The 19,596-nt window shown below is 38.8% G+C and overlaps 1 protein-coding gene across 1 annotated transcript; it reads left to right on the top strand.

The window, feature by feature from the left end:
- The first annotated feature begins 124 nt into the window (after positions 1–124).
- On the top strand, positions 125–17,745 carry SAMM50 (SAMM50 sorting and assembly machinery component). The gene is made up of 15 exons (XM_080355751.1): positions 125–247; positions 3,074–3,184; positions 4,527–4,628; positions 5,221–5,308; positions 6,449–6,555; positions 8,444–8,574; positions 8,790–8,877; positions 9,422–9,550; positions 10,249–10,320; positions 11,404–11,490; positions 13,879–13,949; positions 14,705–14,772; positions 15,529–15,675; positions 16,599–16,740; positions 17,555–17,745. Exons 1-15 carry the CDS (start codon positions 227–229, stop codon positions 17,598–17,600), a joined length of 1,410 nt encoding a protein of 469 aa, XP_080211877.1. The 5' UTR covers positions 125–226; the 3' UTR covers positions 17,601–17,745.
- The last annotated feature ends 1,851 nt before the right edge of the window (positions 17,746–19,596 follow it).

Genomic DNA, 19,596 nt, shown 5'->3' with positions numbered 1-19,596 from the left:
CTCCTATTCCATGCAGCGATTCCCCGCAGGAGGGGGCCGTCCCCCTGCTCCTGGCTGCGCATGCGCGCCTTCCCGGCGGAAGCATCCGGGAAGCGCAGCTTCGCCCCGCCCCTTCCCGCTCTCCCGGCCAATGGGGGCCGGGGCGGGCCTGCCTGTCATGGCCGCCTCCGTACCGAGGCCTTGAGCAGGAGCGGCCCCCTGCCCGCGCAGCCCCGCTGCCGCCGCCATGGGCACCGTGCACGCCCGGGTAAGCGCCGCGCCGCGGGGCAGCGGGGAGGGGCCCGGGCGGAGGGTGGTTCGGCGGCTGCGGCCGGTGCTCGCCGCGGGACTGGCCCGGAGGTCGCTTCGGCGACCTTCGGGCCAGGCCTGGCCTAGGGCGGGAGCGTAGATCGCCGCGTTCCTCCGCCGATTACAGCGCGGCTCCCCGGGACCTGGACTGGGCCGCCGTGCTCCGCTTTGCCCGAGGGGCTCCGCGCAGGCCCGGGCGGCGGCAGCCGGCGGCTTCGTGCCCAGCGCCGCCGGGGGAAGCCTCCCCGGTAACCGACGTCCTGCCAGGGGTGGGCGCGGGGGGAAGGGGCCCGGCCCGGCCGAACTGCCGCCGTCCCGGGGCTCGGAGGCGCCTTGTCTCTTCTTCCCGGGCCCTGCCTCCCTCCCTGGCGGCGAGTGGGGTTGACCTTGCCACGGTGGGCTGGCAAGGGCCAAGCTGCCTAAAGCACGGAACCACAGAATGTCAGGGATTGGAAGGGCCCTCAGAAGATCACCCAGTCCAATCACCCCACCGGAGCAGGAACACGAGGTTACACAGGAAGGCGTCCAGACGGGTTCTTCTCTGTCTCCAGAAAAGGAGACTCCACAACTCCCCTGGGCAGCCTGTTCCAGTGCTCTGGCACCCTCCAAGCAGAGAAGTTTCTCCTCATATTTAACTGGAACCTCCAGTGTTCCCGTTTGTATCCACTGCCCCATGTCATATCATTGGTTGTCACAGAGAAGAGCCTGGCTCCATTCTTGTGACACTCACCCTTTATATATTTATAAACATTAATGAGGTCACCCCTCAGTCTCCTCCAAGCCAAAGAGCCCCAGCTCCCTCAGCCTTTCCTCATACGGGAGATGCTCCACTCCCTTCATCACCTTTGTGGCTCTGCACTGGACTCTCTCCAGCAGTTCTCTGTCCTGCTGGAACTGAGGGGAAGACAGGAAAAAAACCAAATCAACTATCCAAAAAATAAACAAACAAATCCCTAACAAAGTAACAAAAAACCCCCACCAACCAATAAAACAGCAAAAACAACAACCAAAAAAAAACCACCAAACCAACAAAACCACAAATCCAAAGCACGAGGCAAAGTGAACTTGCCCCCCAAGTGCAGCCCTCAGGCAGCGAAAAGTGGAGGTTGTAGGTTTGCGCTTCCCAGAAAACAGCCGTGTTGCTGAAGGAGAACAGCTGTGTCTCACGTTCCTGAAGCACTTTGAGAACCTCACGAACAGAAGCGTAAATCTCCAAACCTGTTGCGTAAAGAGGAAGGTAAAGATTTAAGTGTTTGTTGCGGTAGGACAAGAAGTAGCGATCGTAATGGCAACAGAAAGAGTAAGTCTTAAACATCAGAAAATAATTTCAAAGAATAAGGATAAGCAGGCTCTGAAATGCTTTAGGAAGGCATTGAATTCTCCATGCTTCCAGGCTTCTTTAGGGTGGTATCTCTCAGGATAATTTTAGATAAGCGGTCCACTCATGAGCATTCTACTTTATGGAAAGGCAGAAGAGCTGTGTGTGACAAGTTATGAGAAAGTCAAGCTATAAGAATATCAGTGTAATGTAGAGAAGGTTAATGGTACCGTTGACTGTAAAGCAAATGAATCACAGAACAAATCTTGAGTCCATTTGGTGAAAAACTTTGTAAATTTGGCTTAAACTACCTTCCCCTTAAAACAGCCATGGTGAGCCTGCATAGGGCTGTTTAAAACTGTGATGTAGACAATTCAGGTCTGGTTAATGAGTGACTGACCTCTTTGGGGGCTAAGAATGGTCTGGGTGATTCCTCAGGATCCCAGGCAGATTGTCTCTTTTCCGTGGGCCTGTTGAAAACCAGCAGGCTTGTACATAGTGTTTAATTAAACTGAAGAATATATTGCTGAAGGGGGCTATTAAGGCTCCAGAGTATCTAATTACCATGACTAATTTAATTTCTGAGTCAATTTTTTTTTCTTGTATTCTTGGGTTTATATCCTTCTGCAGTATAAAGTGATATACAATGTTACGTGGGTGCAGAGTGTTTCGTGTCTGCCTGAAAACTATCAGGAGCGAGAGAGGATTCTGTCTTCATTGAACTTGATTCTGATACGTAACAGCAATTTACTATTCCAGCAAAACAGTCAGCCTTAAATAATGCAGCCAGTAGTGTATTAGTGACTTAAGACTAAAAGTAGATTTACTGAATTATCCAATCCTGACCTCTGCTTTTGCAGGCAACCCTCTATTTGCTCCTTGAATCCATTATCTTCTGATAAGTCTTATTTTAGAACTCTTTCAGGTGTAGTAAATAAAGCCATGCTGTGCTGGAAATGGTTTTGATTAAAATGTTCTCCTCTAATGGGTGGGGCCTGAGGTTCTTGAGCATTACCTAGAAGGATACTTTTAAAAGAAATACTAATATATATAAGCATATAAATATATGCAAAGCAAAGTAACACAATTTTTTTCGTTGTTCAACATTCACACGCCTCTCCCTCTCCCCCCCAAAAAGTAGTGACACCCTGATTTTTTTTTAAGAAGGTAGAATTTATCTTTAAGACAGGAAGCATGCCTTAAAAATAAGGTTATTTTTGGAAGAGTGCAGAGTATTTTTGAGAAATCATTCAACATGGAAGCTCTTCAGGTTCATTAAAAATTTCAGCAAATGGGTAGGTAAGAAGTGTGCTAGTAATGCCCCTCATTTTAGTTCTTCTCTTCCAGTTTTTCCTCCTTATGATCGGATAAGCACAGTGTCAAGAACCATAGTTTTTTTCCTTTGCAAAAGGCATAAATCACAAATCTGCGTACCATATTAAATGCTGTTTTCTTTTATGCTTTCAGAGTTTGGAGCCTCTTCCAATGGGTGGGCCAGATTTTGGTGCCCTAGGAGAGGAAGCTGAACTGGTTGAAGTTGAACCTGAGGCCAAGCAGGAAATTCTCGAAAATAAAGATGTAAGTACCTGAACAATGGTACTGATTTTTTTCGTTCATTCAGTGCCAAGAGAAACGTCTTGGCGCTCTTACTTGCTTGTTTTTCCTAAGGGAACTTTCTAAACTGTGGCTTGAGATGTGAAATAATTAATTTTAGTACAGTGAATTTAATCTGATGTTGTTTAGTTCCAGTTCTTTCTTTTTCCCTACCACAGGAGCTGTTATTAAAATTCAGCTTTGAGTTAACAGAACAGTTTCCGGATGCTACTTTCCCCTCTCTCTCACAAGAGATTACTGCTTCTGCAACACTGCTTAGGAGCAAACCAAGCAACTGTCCTTAATCTGCCTGAGAACAGTATTGGACAGGCTAGGGTAAACTGCCACCATGTGAATTATGTTACTAAGGGAAATATTAACTTCAGCAGAGGATGATAACTTTTAAAAAATATATATTTCACATGCAAGACTGTGTCTGTCTTGGCCCATAATATGTTAAGGCATGGTAGAGGGATGAGATATCATGCGTTATCTTTGTTTTTATTAGTTTTCCTTTCCCTTATGCTATTGAGAGTCATCCTAACTAGAAGCTTGGTAACAACATTTGGGTTTTTTTGAGTTCATTATGTATATATTGTGATACGTTATTTTGAAGCAATTTGCAGTAATGCTTGGTTGCTCTTACTCTGCTGTTTTATTATATGTGAATACCTGAAGATATATTTTTTTTACACTTACCCCTAAAATTATAATGCACGGAAAAGGTTGGAAAAGTAAGGGAAATGCAATCAATGTAGTCCGTTTTTACCAGCTAACTTAGAGCGTGTTGTGGTTTTTAAGGTAAAATTATCTCAGATAGTTATGTAACAAGAGGAATGACTTTAAGAAAATATAAAACCTCATAATTGTAGTGCCCTTAATATGCATTTTAAACTACAATGCTCCAGTGGTAGTAATAATTTTAAGAGTTAAATATTTATGGCCTTTAGGTTTGGTTTTAACACTTTGCTAACTGTGACTAACTCCATGTTTTGTCTTACATGTAATATCTCGGTGTGATTTCTGCATTGACTTAATTGTCAATACAACACAACTAAAATCCCAGCAGCTACAATCCATTACTGCTGCTTCTGCTACGATCAATATAAGCTTTCATATTAAGAGTTCTTTTTCTTTAATTTTCATGGTAAGGGAACAACTTTCCGGAATTGTAGATAACACTGATTTCTGATAGTGTTGGTTAGCAGTAATGAGCATAGGAATCTTCAGGGTTTTTCACTTGAACAACAATATTTTTTTCTGCATAGGCGATTTTGATGGTCATTATTAGAGGCAAATTCTGTATTTACGTATCTGTTTTGTTTAGGTGGTGGTTCAGCATGTGCACTTTGATGGACTTGGAAGGACCAAAGATGACATTATCATGTATGAAGTTGCTGATGTTTTCAAGGCTAAAAATCTTATTGATGTAAGTACTGCAGCGAATATCAGACCTGCTGTTTAAAAATTCAGGTTACAACTTTCTCTCTTTTTCCTGCTTTGAGCTGCTCCCTTCAGACATGCAGCAACTTCATCAAGCTTTGTGACAATTCTGGTCTTCTGCTACAGGAGCCAAACCTAAATATGTAATACGGGCATGAGTATGAGTTAGGTTGTATGTCTTTGCACTTTTAGGTGGTGATTCCTTCTGGAGTGCGCCTGACAGACTTGTAAATCAGTCTAAACAGGTTAGGGTGTTTGGGTTTTTTGCCAAAAGCATGGGCTCTCTAAATAGGTGTATAAGTTTTAAAGACTGAAACCTATTTGAATAGTAGGTTTAAGTATTATAACAATTAGCATGCAAACTAACAAAAGGCAGGAATTGAGACGGATGCTCTGGATTTGATTTTTTTCTTTACAGATTCAAGTGTAAAATTGGTTGTGTTGTGTTTTGAAGACCCATATATGTGTCTTTGCTCAAAAAATCTATGAACGTTGTATGACTTAGCTGCATTTCTTCTGTTTGATCCTCGTTATTTTTTGGTAACCTGAGAGACTGAGCTAATTATCTTGTCATGTAGGTGATGAGAAAATCGCATGAAGCTCGTGAAAAGTTGCTTCATCTAGGAATCTTTAGACAGGTAGAGGTTCTGATTGATACCTGTCAAGGTATGTATTGCCTCATTAATCCTTACCTTTTTTTCTCATACACACATAGACATAACATGATGTATATTTCCTTGTGTAATAGGTTGGACATTTTTGTGTATATAACTTGCTCTCTCATATACCTTTATATGTTTTAGATGCTTGTGTAGGTGTGGTATATATATGAATATGTGTCTACATCCATTACCCTTATGAAGAAGACGCATTACCCTTATGAAGAAGACACATTTGCATGTGTCCGTATATCTGTGTATGTGAATATAAATATTGTATACGGGCAAAAATGAGTGAATTTCCAGCACTGAATTAATTACAGTGCACATACCTTAAACCAAAGGTTCAGGGGAACACTTGAGGAAAAGCTTGAAAACATGTCCTTTACTTTCATGTATTACACATCACATAACTGACATTATATCAGCACATCCTTGGTGCCTAAGGAAATACTAGTTATTTTGTCAGTGCTTATGGGTAAAAATTGGCTTGTTAGTCTATATGGAGCAGCTGAATGTGTGCAGGTTTCACAGTAAAGCTCAGCTGGCATTCCCAGGCTTGTGTTTGCTGTTCAAACCTGTTGCTGTTCTCTTCAGCAGAGGAAAGTTGTGTTATTGAGAAGGAAACACAGTGCAGTCCCACAGGTTGCTGGTGCTGGGACGCTGGCCCATTTGCTTTGAGCAGAACTGGACACCCTTGGCAGCAGCTGTGGTTTGGAACAGCTGCTGTAGCCAGAGGGAGCCCTGTAGGAACTGAGCATTTTTTGTTGTTCAGCACTTGCCCACAGTGTGCTGGAAGCTCTGCCCTGGGGACGACATCCTTCTTGCCATGTCTGGACCACTTTAATTTCTAATTATTCTAATATAAGAATTTGCTTCCATCTTTATTTTTAGTGGGTAGGTTAACAGACAAATGTTACTAGTTCATAATTAAACTAATGTGTTATTGATTAGAGCTAGTCATGCTTTGATTGAACAAAATTCTGCATGCATATCCAAACAACTTCTCTTTTTCAAGCCATTTTAGTTTGTAATGTAGACTTCAACTATATCATTTAATTAAACCAGTTTTCAAATAGTTCAAGTCATCTTCTGTCTGCATTCTTTTAAATACCTCTTTAGGGATAACATATGTTTGTTTATGTAGGAGATGATGCCCTTCCAAATGGTTTAGATGTAATCTTTGAGGTAACAGAATTGAGAAGACTAACTGGAAGCTATAACACTATGGTTGGCAACAATGAAGGCAGTATGGTATGGATTATTTCAAATAATTATTAATACTGTATGATATTCCTCTTACTTTCATGGTCCAAACCTAGCAAGGAATTTGGTGATTAAATAAGTGAGGACTTGATCCAAGGCAAAGTATTTTCTTGATCCAGCTTTACTAAGGCTTTGCCAGACCTTTGTCTCTTAAAGAGTCTTTGTATTAGTCAGGCTTTCATTCAGCAAAAGCCTATTTTGAGCTAGGGAAGAATGGTACAGTTTCCAACTAAGAATGTTAATTTTTTGATTCTTAAAAATTACTTAAATTTTTTGTGGTAATATTTAAGGCGCTTAATCTACTGGGGAGGTTAGTAAGTCTGGCATTTAGTTTCTCTGAGACCTAAGTAATCTTCTCCTTGGTTGAAATGCTTTATGTTTGACTTAGAAATTGTTGTTGTTTTTTGCTGTTTTAATGCTGTAACAGTTATTCTGGGCTGCAAAATGCAAGGTTTTCCAGAACCGTATCAACTGCGGAACTTGTTTCAATTAAGGATGCATCACATTAAAATCTTGTGTGAAAAATATTTACCAGTTGACACAAAAAGTAACAGCTGTGATGTTCTGTTAATGTATTTTTAACAGAAGTGCTGGTGTATATAGATGATGCTTTGAGGTGCTCTTTCCTGTGCCCATTCTGCCTTCTCATGGGCATAGTACAGCTCTGCGTGCTGCTGGTAGATAAGCCAGATCAAGGGACTCATCTTTTTCTTCTTAGGAGTATTTTTAACCTGGATAAGATACTGCATGACTCAGGTGATGGTGTTTTGCGAGTTGAGGGAAAACAGGAACTCAGTGAGAGCTGCTTATGTGGCCTTGCTGGTGAGAGCAATGTCCAGAGTGCCACGGCCTAAATGAAATCAGCGCAGAATCATATTTATGTGTTCTACTGCATTTGGAAACAGTCTGAAAGTTACTTGGGTTTCTCTTTTTGTACTCAGCTTCCCCTTCTATTTGATTTTCATTTCTTACAGAGAAGTAAAACTTCTGAGTGATATGAAAGCATGACTTGTATACATTGGTCTAAGCAGCAGAGATCATGGTTCTTTAAGAGTTAAATAGATTTGACATTTATTCTAATCCCTTAAATTCATCTGAAGCCTATAGATGTAATATTTCATAATAATAGCCCTTTCTGGTTAGTTGGATAATTGCATATTAGCCGTCATCACAAAGTTCAGGTGACTGATTTGCTTCCAGTGCCTGTTAGACAAAGGCAATTAGGTTTTGGTAGCATTTTAACATTCTTTTAAAATAGAACATACAACAGGAGAACAGCCCTGGTAGTGTCTGTGCTTGGAGGAAGTCTGCTTCTTCCTTGCTGCCAAAGGGACACAAGGAATTAGTCAGAACAGGCAAAAGTGTTTAACTGTCATTTCTGGAGAATTGTAATGGTATGTTGTACTGCCATCAGGACTGATTGCAAAATTATCTTGTTTCTCAGAACAAAAATACAAAGGAGTAGCTCTGTATTGATAATTTTCCATTGACTTATTGCTGTGGTTCCAATCAGCCCTACCTGGCTGGAAAATCTGCATTTGCAGAGCAGTTGCTTATTATGCCAAAGACTTAGTTCTCTAAGACTGGCTGGGAGATTTTGCCTGAAATAATAGCAGTACTAATTATAGTAGGTTTAAGTCAGCAGCTACTGCACAGCGCTAGAAATTGGGTGATTAACTGTAACTTGCACTATTGTGATGGCTTTTGCTGCCAGAGCAAAGAGAAGCTTAACTTGCGAAGAAAAACAGATTTAATTACAACCATTTTTGAGTATCTTAATTTCTCATTCTCCGGGTAAGGTATGCTTGTCTTCAAAATATGATTAAGATGCAAGATAGTGAACTATATGAAATTGGTTTTTTATTATTTTCCATAGGTACTTGGGCTCAAGTTCCCAAATCTCTTTGGACGTGCAGAAAAGGTAACCTTCCAGTTCTCCTATGGAACAAAGGAAACTTCATATGGCCTGTCATTCTTCAAGCCACAGCCTGGAAACTTTGAAAGAAAGTAGGGGATGCATTTTTGAGTACCTTTTTTTTTTTTAATGAATTAAGGCATATAAAACAATTAGTAAGATTTTCATTGAGTAATGATTACATTTATTCCTTTGAGGGTCTGTTAATAATGTAGCAGAGTTGTTTTCTCAAGTTTTTGTGATAATTTAAAATTCCACCTACTTAAATAGTTTCACTTTCAAACCTATCAGTAATGTTGTGTTTCAGTTTTTCAGCTAACCTCTATAAAGTAACTGGGCAGTTCCCTTGGAGCTCTCTTCGTGAAACTGATAGAGGAATATCAACAGAACTCAATGTAAGTGTAGCACAAGTGTATGTGGAACATGTGCTTCATCTACATTTAATTCAAGTCACAGCTGGCTTTCACAGATATTTGTTTTACTTTTTGAATGATTGAAACACTTGTGCACAGGGCTGTCTTGTCATTATTTGAAAGAGATGAACAATTTTAAAATGACTGAGGTAATAAATCTTAGTCTTTTTCTTATAATTCAGTCTTATTTTGTCTATATAAAAATACCAATATGTTTTTCTCCAAATTGTTAATGTTTCAAGTATCATTTCAGAGAGACAGCCTAGCTCACTGTATCAGCCCAATTCAAGATATTTTTTGTTTGGGATGGATTAAGTAGTGTGCACCTACTTGGCAAAACTGTTGACTGGAGCCGAGTTAGCATTACTCTGAATTGAAAAAGGGTTTCTCTCTCGTCCACAAGTTTGGAAAGAAAAAGCGTAGACTCATGATGAAGTAAACTTTAGAGAAGAAGATTTTTCAGGGAAATGTTTACTTTAATTTGTATCAAAAATTGTTAATGTCATACCCAATTCTTTATTTATAGTTTCCAGTCTGGAAGACTAATCACACACTGAAGTGGGAAGGTGTGTGGAGAGAGCTTGGCTGCCTCGCTAGAACAGCGTCCTTTTCTGTTCGAGAAGAAAGTGGACATTCTCTTAAATCTTCTCTCTCTGTAAGGCTCTTTCCTGACTTTTTTTAAAAACATTATTTTGAGCAATCTAATACTTCTGAATGATACCAAAGGAGCTTTTTGTCTTAGTAGGTAGTGTGTTTTATTTCAGACATCTTGTGCCATGTTTGGTCATTCATGCAGAGTCATCCAGGATGTCCAAAGAAAAAACATATTTTCATGGCTGACTGTTGCATAGTCTGGTTTGTTCTTTTTTCTGGGTCTCCCTCCATGTCATGTGCCATCTCGTAGGAGAATTGTCTTGTTTGGTAGATGACAGGATCAGTGTATTTCCTCACCCTGCAGTTGCTGTGCCATTTCTAAATATTATTTCTTATAGCAGTCTTTGATCACTTGTCATCTTTAACTTGTAGCATACAAATTGTAGGAGATAAACTCCTTGCTGGTTACTGTCACAAAATTGGCTATTTATACTGGGTCATTATTGCTGCTATATTTCTGGTGCATACCATGGCCAAAAGATATAAATTTATGTGTTTCATGTGGCCTCTAAAACTAAACCTTCAAAACTAAGTTAGTCTTGTAGATACAATGTTCCCAAATCCACGAAGCTATGCTAGCCTTAGCTGGAGCTGTGGTTGTCTTCCCCAGTTTGCACCATTTTTGAAGGAAAAGAATAGTGTTACTCTGTGTTATTACACAGATACTAAACCTAAAAATAATTGTTCGATTCTTTTCAGCATGCCATGGTAATTGATTCCCGCAACTCCTCAATCTTGCCAAGACGAGGTGCTTTGCTGAAAATTAATCAGGTAGTATTAAATCACTTGAACTGTTATTGAATTTTGTATCTTAAGTGTGTTTGAGTTAACTGTTAATTTAACTAATTTATGTTCATGTTAAAAGTGTCTGCAGTTAGAAATTCATTGTAAATTGACTAGGATACAGTAATGACCAGTATTTACTTTTTATCTTTACAGTGTGTGCCTTTTAAATCTATGAAACCTTTTTTATTATGGTGGCAAATTTTCATTTATATACCATTGTTCAAACAGCACAGCCATTTTATCTTGCCATTAGCATTAAATTCTTTGTTAGCTGAGATACATTATCCCTGACAGTATTTAAACTTTACAGTAGGTATTAGTCCTTGTTTTCTAACACTGTGACACAGAACTACCACACTGTGGTCCTGTTGCTGTTTTTTATAAGCCTTAAAAATGAAAGACTGGCATATGGCATTTTGGCACAGAAAATGGTTTTCGCTCTAGTTACTTTCAGAGCTTTTTAAAAAGCTGGCTTTTCTGCTGTATGGGTTAATGCTTCAGAAGCATTAAATTCTGCAGTGCTTCAGAAGCAGATTGCTTTGAAGTGCCATTGGAACTAGAAGTGCTGCTGTTCCTTAGCAGCAGTGAACTATTCTGTTTTTGAGTGAGAAAAACCCTGAATTGCAGGGTTTAGTTAGCATATAGTTTGTTAGATGCTGCCTCTAACACTGATTCAGTCACTTCACTTGTTATTTTCAACTAGAATTGGTGTAAAGCAACTGGCTATTTGGTTCTTCAGCCCTGCTTTAGTACATATGAAATCTTCTCAGGTCTAGGAAAATACAGTAAGAGTTTTGATTTCAGATGCTAAATTTTCCAGCTGTCATTTACAAAATGGCTTTGAAAGTAATAGCTTGGTTTAATATTTGGAGGAGAAAAATGCAGCTTATCGTTGTGAGGGTCACGTGTGGTTTTTCATTGATCCCAAATTCAGTTGTCTCTCCATATCAGTGCATTTTTATTTCTGGCGGAGAGAACACTGCTTTTGCTGATGCAGACATGATGACCTTTTAGAGAAAAGAAATATGTAATATCTGTTACAACTTTCATAAACTTATGTCTTTGCAGGAGCTGGCTGGCTATACAGGTGGAGACGTGAGCTTTCTAAAAGAGGATTTTGAATTTCAGTTGAATAAGCAACTTATCTGGGATTCGGTAATTGTTTTAAAGATATTTTAGTACTTGATCTGAGTAATCAAATGAGGTTATTGAATCTGTGTCTTATGATGGTTGTTCACTATGGATTAGAAAAAGGTCACGGAAGTGAAAGATGGCTGGTGTAAATATCTTGAAAGTACATACTCTCACCTGATGTTCCTGCCTTGTACCATCAATTGAGAAGTGGGCATTTTGGAAGGAAGGGCTTGTTTGATGGTTAAACTATATGAACGGTTTTCTTTTCAGAACTGATGATAGGCCTGTCCTTTGTGATCTTTCTTAAGAGTGATTTTCCCAAAACTTATTACAGCCTTTGTTCTGTCACTTTCACCTGGTTCTGAACATTCTGCCTAATCTTGGTCCAGTTTTCTTTTATCATTGTAAATGATGAATATATGATTACTCATTTTGTTATCATAGCATATAATTATTTCTTCTGTGTAAAATTGTTGAGCAAGAACGGGAAGGCTGATTTCACTATAGCACTAAACTTCCACTGCAACATTTTGAACTTCTTCATATTTGTGCACAATGAAGAATTAAAGTTCCACTAAGAAAGACACATGGTAGTGTGACAAGTTTATGAGACCTCAGTATGGCCAACCTGTAGGCAGAACACATGGTTTTATGGCATGGTGTTTACATTCGTACTTTAGGGTGTGTGGTTTCGAAGCCAATTTCTATATCATCATGACTTGGTTTGGTTGGCAGAGCAGTTCTTGTGTATCCCCACCATATTTCCTTCAGAGGAAATGACCCTGGATAATTCCATGTTTAATGTACTCCAGCTTCTTAAGAGAACATAGAGGTCTTAAGTTTCAGGCATTTTTAACAGCAACAGAGCTAGTATTAGGTGGAAATAGGTGTTTTTCTGCTTAGTGAAATAAGAATTTAACTATATACTAGAAATATTTCTGTCTGTATTTAGAAATAAATTCTTTTACCACACAGAGATTGTGCAGTAAGTTCTTGTATCATAGATCAATGAGGAATTAAACAGCAGCTTTCATTATGAAGAATTAAAAATCAGAGGTTACAATAATTTGTATCCCAACATACTAAACCAAACCAAGAGTTGAGAAGATCTCTGCCCCTTGAAAGCTTTTTAAAAAGTATTGGAATAACAAAGAAATTTTGGGAGGCTGGAATAATGTTAGCATTATGCCAACAGAACTACTGAAAAGCTCCAAGCTACTTCTGTAGTGCAGATACTAATCAACTGATTCTGTAAGACTCTGTCACTCTGCTGTTTTGTACTTTGATTCTTAGGTGACTTGGTACAATGAAGTTCTTGACTTAGACCAATGAGGCCAACACAGAAGGGCTTTTTAAGGCTATCTGCTATACCCTGTTCTTATTATACCATTATATTTGCACCTTCTGTGTGGTGGAGGAAAAGGCATTGTCTGAGGAGTGCACTTCTAGTCATCTCACATTGATTCACTGACCTTCAGCTGAGAAAGACAGCGTGAAGTAATTTAATGGCTTTGCAAAGAGGACTTTGCTCTTTCCTGTGACTGCTAGTATTCCTCCACTGGGAATTGAAGTGAAGCATATCTCATCGTGTGGTGCACATAATTTTACATGATCCATTGTTTGTGAGTGTAGGTAGGCTTGTGTGCAACTGGCTTTTGCACATTGTGTGTTGTGTAACGAGATACTATGTGTGTGATGATTTCACATCTGATCATGGCAGGGGAGGCATCTGGGGACTCTCAGGGCAGAAGGCAGCAGGAGTATGCTGTAAAATTAGAGAAAATACCCAACACCTGTGGCCTTGGTATTGACAATAGATCTCACCATCTGGCAGTAGTACTTGGTACACAAGCAGCAGGCAAATCATTAAATGTATTTATTATAGTGATTTGGCTCCCAATAAGTACTATATAGATAAGCAGTAATTATATAAGTGTATTTGATGTCAATATAGTCAGTTGCAGAATATGGTTTCATTCAATTATAAGGCTGATTTACAGACAGGTAATAATTGTGCATTTTTGGTAGCTATTTTCTGGACTTAGCCTCCTATGGGTTTAAAATTGCCAGGAGTAATTTCTGTCAGCAGTGTTGTTTTATTTCAAAACATGAAAATGCATAAGAAAACAGGAGCTGGATGAGTGTTCCCTTTGGCTATTGTGAAAGTGGCACTTGCTTCAAATGTGCTGTATTGACTTTTTCAAGATGTAGCACTGCATGAAAGAAAGAGGGCAGCAATGATCAAGTTTCTTGAAAATACCATTACTGATGGTGTGATATCCAAGTATACACTGTGAGAACGTGTAACTTTCTGTCAAACCAAGGAGAGCTCTGCTTGTTACTGAGCGATGAATTTTTAGGGAAATTAAGTAATATATGTTAATAAACACCTTCTTTTTCTCTCCAAAGGTTTTTTCAGCGTCACTTTGGGGTGGAATGCTAGTACCTATTGGAGATAAGCCATCCAGTATAGCTGATAGGCAAGTTTTTTAAATGTTTCTTAATTTTTTTCAGCCAACCCAGGTAATGTATAAAGAACATTCTGTAGTAGAAGAGAAAAGCTGTAGTACCTCTGGTTCTGAGGAGAATCAAATAAGTTTCCAGTTAGGTTTAATTGAATGTTAGTACTCAAGCCTCCTGTTCTTGATTTTCATATTAGAGTAGTATAAACTTTGAATGTGCTATATAGTAGCTCTGCCTGCCAATATTTATGATTGCAAAATGGTATTTACTATCTGCAAAATTTTGTATCAGGCATAGGTAACACTGTAGGTATTTTTAGAAGTCATATTGTAACTATGTAGGATTTATAGGCAATTTTGCCCTTTAAGACCTGTGTCTAAAGATCACTAGCAGAAACCATTTAGGCTTAAATTTATTTACAATAAATACCAAGTGTCAACCACAGTATTTCTATCAAAATTATTACAACAGACAGAATCAGACAGTGTTCTGATTCTTCTTAACTGCTGGGAACCTTTGATTTTGATCTTTGTAAGTGATAGAAGACTAATTGGGGTGGTTTGTGGTTTTTTTTAATACTTCCATTTGTTTTGGATTTTTGCCAAACACAGCAGGATTTAGATATAATTTCTTGTATTTCTTTAAATATGCTGTGCTAAACCTGCTACAAAGTTACCTGTAACTCTGAAATGCAGTGTTAGAAGTATGGCTAAGTATTTTCAAATATATCCTTGAAGTGAAGCATTAAATTAAATTTGACTGTATTCACTAGGTTTTACCTTGGTGGACCAACAAGCGTGCGTGGATTCAGTATGTACAGCATTGGACCTCAGAGTGAAGGTCTGAAACTTTTAAATCCTACTCCTCTGACAATACTGTAAATGTTAGTGTGTAACAAAGAATCAGATTCTGTTGTTAAGCTTTGCGTAACTTAAAAAGTAATTGCACTCATTCTGCACTTTGAGAAGTGTTATGTCTTTGATCTGTTACTGTATATTAGTTCACAATGGAATGAAGCCTGGCAGTTCATAGTTAAGGCATAAGCTACTTTGGTAAACCCAGTGTGTGTTCAGACTTGCATACTTCCAGCATGTCACTTGAATTAGTAAGCAACAACAGTCACATTAAATTTCTCTTTGGTACAGCACGTGTTCAGGTAGCTGAGGGGAAAAGTAATCTGATCAATAAAGGCATTTGGAGAGCTAGAACCTTCCTCAGTTCTATTTCTTACTCTGCTGCTGACTTGCTGTTATCAGTGGATTCAGTATTCAGTATATTTTAAAGCTAATTTTTGAAACTAAGACAAGTATTTCAGAGGTGTTCACGGGGTAGTCTCTGCTGAACCACAAGTAGGTGCATACCTCAGGCTGTTTGGGTGAGGGAATGAAGAAAAAGGGCAATTCACTTGGAAGGTTTAAAGAATTGTGTAGGTGCTGATATTTTACTTGATAGTGGTGAGGTTGGAGAGAGGTGGGAGCAAGTGGCAAGAGCTGTGAAAGAGGTAGCAGTGCAATATAAAACAATGTAAGGATGTGTTCTTGTTCTTTTAATATATACCACAGTAAATGCTTTTATTCCAACATTTTCCCTAAATAGGTGATTACTTGGGAGGAGAAGCCTACTGGGCTGGAGGCTTGCATCTCTACACCCCTCTCCCTTTTCGGCCAGGCCGGGGAGGGTTTGGAGACCTTTTCCGAACACATTTCTTCCTTAATGCTGGAAACCTCTGCAATCTTGACTATGGTAAGACTCAGTAGAATTGTATATAACAAAACCTGCTTCTCTCTATATATAAAGGCAAAAAGAAGAGAGCTGTTATGTGTCTGTTTACTCAGAAGCAGTTTGTTTACTGTGTGTATCTTGGTGCCTGTCAAAAAGCTGCTGCTATTAACTTGTGTGTTTGACTGATAGCCAGTAATTTTTTTTAGCTCTCTACATAAATTCTAGCACTATTTGTAGGAAAGAGAACTAGGATAGTAACAGTAGTATCTGTGAATTTGTGATGTTTGCAGACCAGTAAGGTAATTGATTTACACCTGCTATACACCAATCTAAAGGGAGGCTGGAAGATGGTGTTTTAATGGGATTGTAGTGTATTCTGGGACGAATTAAATAAAAAGTTATCATGAGGGTGTGGTAACTGATGGTTTGTTTTTTGTTGTTGGTTTGGTTGGTTGTTTTTTTTAGTTCCATCCCCAACTTTTTTCAAGATTTTAGAGTATTACTGTACAATTTTTCATTATCAGTTCAATTTATTTGGGGATGTAGTGATATTTGATGTCTGCCTCTCTTGATGGAAGAGAGATGGCATTCATATAGGAGGGAAACATTTTGTGCACAATTGAAAAGCAGATGAATCAACTTTAACAGAGGCCCAGTAAAGACTTTCAGTTAGGTCTTTAGTACTCATTTCCAGGTTCATATAAGTAGGTACCCTGTGGAGGGAAATGAAGATCAACCAGCAATCCAACTAGAATTGTAGAAGTTTGTAGTTTGAGTACAAGGTACTTGGTTGGCGTTTATGGGAGCTGTGGGTAGTAAATAAATGTTCAATCTACAGTGGGTGCTCCAAGTAGTCTGTCTTCTAGCTCTGAAAATCCATTTAGCCTTGGCAGCCTTTGACCACCTTGACTTTAATTCTTGTTCTTCTGCTCTTTTGCTTTCAGGTGAGGGTCCCAGAGCTCACCTGCAGAGGCTGGCAGAGTATATCCGATGGTCTTACGGTGCCGGAATAGTGCTCCGACTTGGAAACATTGCTAGATTAGAACTTAACTACTGTTTCCCCATGGGAGTGCAGTCTGGTGACAGGTTGGTTTTTTATACCAATTTCTTCAATGGGGACTGGTTTTAAAGGTTAATGTATTTTTATCTGCTTTTGGCGGAGAAAATTGCTGCCTTTTGATTTTGTTTATTCTATACCAGTTTAGCTTTTTTTTCAGCACTTGCTGCTCTTCTTTCAGCTTGCTATATTCATGTTGATTTCACAATATTTTGTGGTTTAAGACTTTGTATCTCAAATTTCAAAGTTCATTGAACTTGAGATCAGCTGTTGAAATGTATGAATAGCTGTGTAGCAGGTTTTATTTCTTTAGGGTAAATGATCACTTAAACACCTCATGGGATTTTCTTAAGCCTTCCAAAATGAAATTGTTGGATAAATAATGAGTTTAATGCCTTTGCTTGAAAATGAAAACAAGTTTAACTATAGACAAAGAGAAAAGGAGAACAAATTAATTTGTTAGCAACCAATTATCCTACATCAAGCAAATATTATAGTATACAATAAAAAAGCTTCAGGGGGCTTGTTCTTGCTGGTGAATACTGTGCAAGATACTCTGTATTTTATACAGGAGTTGGATTATGTTTCTACTTGTCATTCACGTGAATGAATAATAGCAGTTTGAAAATTATGACCTTTATTTTGCAAATGTAAATACACCATATGTATGACAGATGGGCAAAGCATTTATTTTAAAAAGCCTTTGTCAGCTAAAATTTGAATTGTAACTTTCCAAAGATTGGAAACCTTGGGAATTTGGGAGTAGGGAGAATTAATTCTAATTTCATCATTTCATCGTATTTCATATATGACTTACGTTATTCACTATTTGTTTCTTTTCAGGATATGTGATGGTGTTCAGTTTGGAGCAGGAATCAGATTTCTATAATACAGAAACCTTTTACATCAGTATATGAAATTGTGCTCTGTAATTGAAATCAAGACTATAATATAGCTTGATACGGTTTAACTTTTTTCTTGAATACAGATACGCATCTGAGTGATTTACCTCTCAGACTCCACCAGAAACTACATTAAAAAATTATGCTCTAAAGGTTCATTGTACTTTTGATTCTTATCAAAGATGGGAGGATTTTTGTAAGATTCTAGCTATTTTAACTTACAGTTTTTAGTTATTGTTATTAATATTAGAGATTTCTGTCAGAAATTGACTCTTGGATACAGTTCACATGGTTATAGTAGCCATTGGCCTGCACAGCCTTTGCTCTTCCAACCACAAGTCTCAGAAGTGTTGAGATGACCAACTGTGAGTATGACTAGAGTAGAAATTAAGGGGGGACAGTTTTTCTCCATCGGCTTCTGTGAGCAAATGACCCTGAAAAAATTCTGTTATGCATCAAAAATTATTTTATCCAAATAATGTTTGTAAGCGAATGTTGCAGTTTAACCCCAGCCGGCAAATAGGATTATGCAGCTGCTCACTCACCCCCTACACATGCGTAAGTGGAATGGGAGTAGAGAATCGAAAGGGAAGGGAAAAACTCATGAGTTTAGCTAAGAACTGTTTAATTAAAGACAGCAGAGAAAATAATAATAAAAATAATGATTTTATATATATACACACACTACTAATAATAAAATAAGTGATATATAATGCAATTGCTTATGAACACTGGTTCTGTACAGCTGATCCTGGAAGAGTGGAGATCCGAGCAGCAGTTCATGCTTGAACACGATCACGCCAACAGCCGGTCCCAGGAAGGAAAATGCTCGGGTCCCAAACAACTGATCCCACAAAAAGGCAAAAGGCAAAACCACAGAGCTGGAAGAGTCAGCTCCAGTTCTATATGGGTCAGGAATATGGCCAACCTGGATGTCAGTCTAGGTGTTCTCCTGTTTCTAAGTGCACCTGCAGCTGCAAAGCTGAAAAAGTCCTTGGTCTTCTTGGCAACAGCCAAAACGTCAGTGAGTTCTCACGTTCTTTTTGTACCAACTCCAAAACATAGCCTAGCTACCGGAAAGAAAACATAACGCTGTCCCTTGGGAAGTTCAGTGTGCTGTCACACTATTCTCATACTAAATCTAAAACAAAAAACTGTGTTAGCTACTAAAAAGAAAATATTATAACTGCTGTGAAGAAAATTAACTCGACTTCAGCAAAATCAGCACAGTGAACCAAAATATTCTGTTTCTAATGTATTTTTCTGTTGTAAAATCATGATACTTAAATGCCTTCTACAATCTGAATTGCTTACTGTAATAGTTCAAATTAGCTGTTCAGCACAGTAAATACTAAATTCAATAATAACTTTGAAAGGTTCAGGGTTCTCATCTCTGAGGCAGTTTTGAGTGTTTTAATGCTCTCAGGAAAGCCAGTGATTTGGGTCTTGCAAACAGATCTTTTTGTAGCAGTTGCAAAAGGAGATGTCCAGATGTGATCGTGTGATACTATCTTGTTCTTGTGTGAGAGGCCTCTTGACCGACTTCTTCAGATTCTGATTTAACTCAAAAGCAACGTCCTGCTTTATCACTTGGTTTGTATTCCAGTTTCTATAAGGTTGGACTAATTCACTTGTTTAGTCCTAACAACTTGGTTACATATTAAATTTTTCTATATGCATCAATCTTGAGTTGTCATCCTAAGATAATCTGACCCTAGAATCCACTCTCCCTGCATCTAAATTTGCACTTTTTGTTACTAGTTGTTGGCAAAATTTAAATCACAATACAAAGAAAATTCTGGGAGAGCAGAATGAAAATACACAAGCTATTATACTCCTGGTTTCTTCCACTCAGGTAAAGACACAGGTTTGGACAGACTGACAAGCTGCTCAACTTTGCTGAATGCTGCCAGGACTCCCATGAAGTCTTGTCCCCAGTCAGGTTAGCACTGGAGCTCCACTCTTTAAAGAAAGAGACCACAG

This window comes from Nesoenas mayeri, assembly GCF_963082525.1.
Source record: "Nesoenas mayeri genome assembly, chromosome: 1".
Taxonomy (NCBI): domain Eukaryota; kingdom Metazoa; phylum Chordata; class Aves; order Columbiformes; family Columbidae; genus Nesoenas; species Nesoenas mayeri.
Note: the sequence above shows the minus strand (reverse complement) of the source record. Positions and strands in the feature narration are given on the sequence as shown.